This window comes from Amia ocellicauda, chromosome 19 (assembly GCF_036373705.1).
Source record: "Amia ocellicauda isolate fAmiCal2 chromosome 19, fAmiCal2.hap1, whole genome shotgun sequence".
Classification (NCBI taxonomy): domain Eukaryota; kingdom Metazoa; phylum Chordata; class Actinopteri; order Amiiformes; family Amiidae; genus Amia; species Amia ocellicauda.
In genome coordinates this window covers 19,526,855-19,534,019 of record NC_089868.1, presented here as the reverse complement: position 1 = coordinate 19,534,019, position 7,165 = coordinate 19,526,855, and the positions used below count along the sequence as shown (strand labels likewise).

General features: G+C 34.0%; 1 protein-coding gene across 1 annotated transcript; it reads right to left on the bottom strand.

Annotated features, from left to right (window-relative positions):
* Window positions 1-579: 579 nt before the first annotated feature.
* LOC136714442 (E-selectin) lies at window positions 580-6,643 on the bottom strand. Its single transcript, XM_066691948.1, has 10 exons — window positions 6,543-6,643; window positions 6,177-6,264; window positions 5,691-6,074; window positions 4,871-4,978; window positions 4,330-4,521; window positions 3,948-4,133; window positions 2,929-3,114; window positions 2,243-2,332; window positions 1,873-1,894; window positions 580-1,536 (listed from the first exon to the last, which is right to left on the bottom strand). Exons 1-10 carry the CDS (start codon window positions 6,564-6,566, stop codon window positions 1,488-1,490), a joined length of 1,329 nt encoding a protein of 442 aa, XP_066548045.1. The 5' UTR covers window positions 6,567-6,643; the 3' UTR covers window positions 580-1,487.
* Between the last annotated feature and the right edge of the window lie 522 nt (window positions 6,644-7,165).

Below are 7,165 nucleotides of genomic sequence, written 5' to 3'. Positions count from 1 at the left end.
TAATTCAAAGAAGATAATGTTAAAGTCCCTTGGGCATCCTAGGGTTTTACTAGAATACTAATACAGAAAGTCTTTTTACCTATGTACTTATGCATAAATGCATTATTATTTGACTTAACTTCCTGTTAAATTGATAACAGCTGCACTGTGACTGAACCTGGCCTTCTGCACTAGGTGTCAAGGTCACAACCTTCACATTTGTTTGTCTCCCCTGTGAGACACCCTGTAGCATGGGTGTTGTGGTCAAAATGACAAAAACTGAAAACTTGTTTTCATGTTCACTCATTTGAGCAAGGAATGGATCCAGAGCTGGCATTACAACTAACATCAGTCATCAAATTAGAACAAATTAAGAAATGAATACAACTGGGTTTGAATGCATTGTACTGCTCCTGTGATCTGTGCAATTGCTCAGTTTATTGCAAGTATGTTTTGGGCAGAGCCATTTCCTTTCTTTAGCAATGGACCATAGGGAAATGAGGAACTTCAGACCTAAAAATAATGATTGTTTTTCCAATTTATCTAACATGTTGAAATATCAAAAAGCTACAAAAACTACAAAAAGTGCATAGTTGAAAAGTTGTTTATTAAGTGGTTTGACAGAAATATGCCGAATGAAGCACACTACGATAAATTAAACAGTGAATCAAATTACAGCAAAGTTACAGTAAATACAGCAACCCAGGGGAGTCATTAATACACAACACATTTGAAAAGGGAATTCATTGTTCTTAAATTTCTATATGTACTGTAATCCTAACCAATGCATGGTCCCAAGGCCCAGCCCAGATCAAATCTTTGGCCCAACCACCAATGCCAAATTAAAAACACAGTAATTGGCTAGCATTAGATACAAGCATGTATCCTATATCAAACACAAAGCCAAAATTAAATACTGGATTTATTATTTGCAAGATAAGTGGGTCAAAGTTTGATTTTGATATTATTTGTACTACTATAATGTCATTTAATTTTCAATTAAGAAACAGGCATTGGGTTTGGTGATGAATAAGACTAAATTAAAATCATTTTAAACTACAGTATTGCTTCCAAATAACATGTATATATGCTATGGTAAATAAAGATCTGAGTATCAAATTGTTAAATTAATCACACACACAAAACACACACCTTAATAAAATAGAGTTTACTAGATAAAAGCAATTGCAAACAAACAAAACATTGATGCCGATACTGATTAAAGCAGCAATCTAACTTGAGAGCAATGGCCAAAACCAAATCTTACTATGATACAGAATGAAAACAACATCTCACTTTAAAGTGTGACCTTGATTTGATAGTTTAAGTGCAGGGACTTCCTGTGTTGACAGATGTTTTGGTGTTATCATCACCACACCCTTTCCTTTACTGATTACACTGGAGTTTGTTGTTTTTTGTCAGATTCTCAGACATATACCATGAATCTTTTCTACACCAAAAGCTATGAGTTACTTTGCCGGTCCGCTGGGGATTTCTTTTAGGTGTGTTTATTCCTCGGTGACTTCTACTACTTCTTCAATATTATCATCAACAGCCCTATAAAAAGAGAAATGTTTTTGTTTTAAGTGACAGGCATGATTTAAAGATCTGTTTTTCCAATACTAAAAAGTAACCTTTTGAACTTGATAATTCAATACAACATTTATTTTATCAGTCTGATCCCTGAAATGCTTTGCATACTATATTTTCTGAATAGAAACATCACACACAATGAAAAGCACTTGGCCTGTTTCCTGCTACAGCTGACAAACACTCATTATATGACTGTCTGATACCTCATACTAGAAACAGTTTAAATATATACATTCCTTAATTATAAGCTGCCAAATTAAAACATTAAAAACATGCATATGAAAAATGAAACATACATACCTTATAGGAACATGCTTTTTCCCTTTAAAATAACAGACAATTGTATATTAGTTATATTAAAAAATAGATTTACTGTATTATATATATATATTGTGTTTGTGAACTGTTGTGTAATGAAATGAAATACAACATATATATATATATATATATATATATATATATATATATATATATATATATATATATATATATATATATATATATGTTGTATTTCATTTCATTACACAACAGTTCACAAACACAATCAAATACCTGTAACTCTTAATTAATTATGCCTTTAATTATGTGAACTCAAGACTATTATTTTTATCAATAATACTAAAATAGTCCGGCCTTCAGTGCAGGAATATTAAAAGAGATCTTCACTTACTTTTTTTACGACCTATCAACAGCATCATTACAAAGCAGGAACCTGCAATAACATGGGCACCGACAACAGCCATAATAAAATTCTTATAGTCTGGAGGAATTAAAAGACAAAACAAAACAGAGATCAAATCAGATGTCATCAAATGTTTAAAAAAATGCATTTTTTCATTTCTACAGTTTTTTAGAAAGGATTGGGTGGGAAAGGGTAAAGTTTTTGTATTCTTACAAAACTCAAAAACTTCAATAAAAAAAACAAAAAAACACAAACATTAAATGTACATTAATTACATTTGTATGTAGATTAACAACCCTTTAACTACGATTGGCTCCATATGCAGCCCCAGGTATCTGAAAAGAAGAATAACTCCCAAAGATGACTATAGGATACCGAGTAACCATAAAAGATAAAGAAAAAGCCCAGTTCATTCTCATTCTGAGGACTTCTCCTTTGCACTACCCTCAATGATTGTCAATCAGATTTAAGGCCATTCCAGAGCAATTATTTTATACTTTATACTTGTATACCTTCCTTGACCACTAATGTATCTGTTATGAATCATTCAGAATAACATTAGATGTGCAGTAAATTAACCTAAAGAAACAAAATATTCATAATCTATGCTTTAGCCATGCAGTTACCATGATGTACTAATAATTGTGCATGCAACAGAAAAATGTTTTTCTGACCTGCGCAAATTGGCTTCTTTCCTGTCCATTGTCCCGAGGCACTGCATGTCACCTCTTTTGATCCGAATATCAGAAAACCGCCATAGCAATTAAATGTGCAGGTGGAGTTGAAACTGTTATTTCCAAAAGGGACTGAGCATTCAATACTTCCATAGTTTGGGTTTGACATGGATTCACATGTTACAGCTGAAATAAACATATTGCCACAACTGTTCAACTTTTATCACCTCTCCCTACGCTCCTCCCCACCGCACCACCTGTACCCCATTAACCCTTTATCTGGTGCGGTGGCACGCTACAGTAATCAAACATTGTCAATTTCTATTAACAAGAGAAAAATTGATGTGATTGTCACATGAGGAACCTTCGAAGGTCTGGAGACTGAACGAACCTTCAAACCTTCGAACATTCGAAGACAGCCCTAGTATTCCCTACTTATTCTAGGAAAAGTAACCAATTATAAGTATTAGAAGACATTTGAAACACATTTTATTCAGTTCATTCAAATTGCAAGAACCTCTCTTGTGCACAGCCATCTCCAACTCATAGCAAAGACTGTCAATCAGTTTTAGAATGGGACATTGACAAGGCCATGCCAGAACCTTGATTTTATTCCATTCTGAAGTATATTTTCACACTGACACACTGGAACATCAATTTGTGGGTTAAAATGTGTTTTAAACAATTGGCTAAATATTGTGTGATATCCTATACCCAAAGATGGATATTACCACTTCCAAGCATATCAGGAAGTATGGTGTTCTTTTCTTTGTGCAATTCACCAGACTTTGTTCAAAAGTTTTGACTGTCAGCTTGACCAAATAGTGCATATCTTCTTTAAAGAAAACCTTCCTTGACCAGTATTTTATCTGTTTTGAAGCATTCAGAATAACAGTAGCTGTACAGTAAATTAACCTAAAGGAAAAAAAAACATTAATAAGCTATGCTTTAGCTACATAGTTACCAGGATGTCCTATGAATTGTGCATGTAACAGAAAATGTACATTTAATCATCTCACCTGAACAATTTGGCTTCTGTCCTGTCCATTTTCCTGAAGCATTGCATGTCACCTCTTTTGATCCCAATAACAGAAAACCGTCAGAGCATTGAAATGTGCAGGTGGAGTTGAAACTGTTAATTCCATAGGGGCTTGAACAGTCAATGCCTCCATAGTCCGGTTTGGACATGGCTTCACATGTTACAGCTGAAATAAACATAATGCCACAGCTGTTAAACTTTTGTAGAAAAAGGTAACTTGCCAATTAACTCAAGAACAATTTTACAACAGCATAATCAACACAATGGTGTATAACTGCAGTTACTGATGTGACCTTACATTAATTCCTTTAATAGGAATATGCCAATTGAAGTAGAAATGCTGCATTTTTTAAAAATCGTACCTTGACATGCTGGCACTGGTCCTATCCATTCCCCCGAAGAGTCACACGTGAACGTCACATTGTTTGCGCCGTCTAAAGAGAAGCCCTCAGCACAATGCAACTCGCATGTAGAGTTGAAGTTGTGATTACCATAGGGCCCTGAGCAGTTCATATATCCATAGTCTGGCTTTGGAGGGGCTGTGCAATTGACAGCTGAAATAAAGACCATATATATCAAATATTAGGAAACCAACGCCAACCTTTTGTTGGAGAAATTAAAATGAATCTGATTGGTGAAACTTTGGCAAAGGTTCTATGTGAATATTTCCTACCAACATTTTAGTATCATGAGAACAACATGTGGTTTAAATGATAAGCTGGTGCGAAGACCTTGAATGTGGCATTTACATTTCACAGCTTAAACGGGAATTAGTAGCGTATACCTTCTACTGTACTACTACTAGCTGCTTAAAAAAGTTGCTTTTAATGAAAGGACTAGTAGTATTCAATGTTTTAAAGATTTGATAAATGTACAATATCATTATTATAGATAGTTTCTCACCATACTGACACTGTGCTCCTTTAAATCCTCTGGCGCAACTACAGTTATAGTGTTCAATTGTTTCTTCACATTCACCATGAGGCCCGCATACTGTTTCGCTGCACTGAGCTGTGAAAGAACATGACATAGTATCATATATATATTCAGCGACACATATTCTATTCATACAATGCAAACTGACACATCGTTATATTAATATTGCCAGATGTGAGTCAGTTTGGGTGGATTTTCTCTGTGTGTTCCTCCTTGGGCAGATGCCTGTGGTCATAATACCAGCCTATAGATCTGACAGTGGGAGCTAGGACAGTACTCCCCCGATGACTTTTGTCCTTGCTGATTGCACTGTGACATGCTGATATCAGGAGAGTGAACAATTGGGAGGATGTGTGTATGTTGTCTTTGTCTCTCTGTTCAACAATTGCCAACTTCATAATTGAGAAGGTAAATATAAAAAAAAAAAAACTTTTCTTACTTAATTGAAATTATGTGTTATTTATTCTGGATTATACAACAGATTATATACTTGGAACCAGATTATCTAGGGGAAAAGAACTTAACGTTTATACATTTTAGTAAGTTTAAAAGTGAGCACCTACAGAAATAAGCATCATTCCTTATAAGCTTAATTCTCCAAGATCCAAAGTCCTGTATACTGTAAGTTTGTATACCTGGAGTACAACTACTATCAGTTTGTTTGTCTCTATACTAAACTGAAATTATTTTGCAGCCTAGACCATTCTTTAGATATGTGGCAAAAACGTATTTTAAAAGAACAAAATTGTTTGATTATGTTGCTTTATTCCTGCTATATAATTCTTACCTTTATAGCATAATGCATGTTTAACATTAGTACACGGGTCATCATTCCATTTTCCAGCATCGTAATGCCTTTTTATATAGATTTCCACACAGTTCTCCTGTAGTTTGTTATTTGGTTCATTGGTGGCCCAGTTTGCAGATTCATTAGTGAGCGTTTTGTTGGTTCCAACCCAGGTCCAGACATCATTGTATCTACGAATCCCAATCCAGTAATAATTATCTTTTTTTTCTAATGTTTGATTTAAGTGGGCAATTTCCTTTTTGTTCTGAATTGCCACGAGGTCTGTGTAATGTTCCTGGCACCAGTCTCTAGCTTCGTTCCAGTTCATAGTCGAATCAGATGTGTGGTAGGTCCATCCAAACGCATTTCCAAACAGGGAGAGTTCTGAAAGGAACAATAAAAATAATAAGAAGAAGCAAGTTCATTAATTTATGAAAACAAAAAGTTCAGTATTTGTTTTACAAAAAATTAAGTGATTCCTTATACCATAGTTCAGGATGAGAATCCACTTCAGATTGACATTTATCAGCTGGAATACAGGCTTGAATGAACATTGTCCGTGGATCTTCTTTTTCTTTAATTAAAAACAAAAATTAGAAATGTAATTTAATTCAATTTTAGAATTAATTTGACTTCAGTACATAATTTCACAAAATTGACTTTATTTCATCATAGCACTGGTTAGTTACCTTATGATTCTTGTAATAGATCTTTGTCAATATACTACAGTTTTAAATAATACTGCACAACTATTCAACTGCACTTTCTTATCAAATTGATTTATAGTTTAAGTTTAACATTTTGTTAATGTTATAACAATATAAGTAAAATAATTTAATGAGATACACTTACCATTTTCCCCCCAAAGGTGTTCATAAACTTGCAGGGTCAGTATTTTATATATATGTGGTTTTTTTTTACTATATTGACAGCATTATAACTGTGAGACCTAATTGCCATGCCCAAGTGAATAACATAACTGCTTGTTGGTATTTATAGTGCACTAAATGTGCTTTGTCTTGTTTCCTTTTTGCATTGTATATTAACTCCCATTAAATGTCAGGATGTTGCTAAGATGGCCAATAAACTACTTTTCCAAGAATGAGAATGTTATCTGTATTTTCTTTTCACGTACCAGTCTGTATACGACACATAGGAAGGGGGTGGTTGGACTGTAATTTCAATACCTTTCAATTTCAATACACAAAAACAAAACAAACATAAATATCAGAACAACTGCAAGCCTAGATTACAGGAATAACTTTCCTCAAAGTTTTCTTTGCCACTTATTCTGAAATACTCATCACAAATGAAATACATATCTAATGTCAGTGTATATTCTGTGTCTTTGCATTACTGGTACATTTATTATAGTGTGGCCTTTATGTTGTAAAAAGAGACTACTAAATGCTGATATCAGGGTCGCTCTGCCCACTCCCTCTTTTTATCTTAAACAGCAGTTTGTTCCACATATT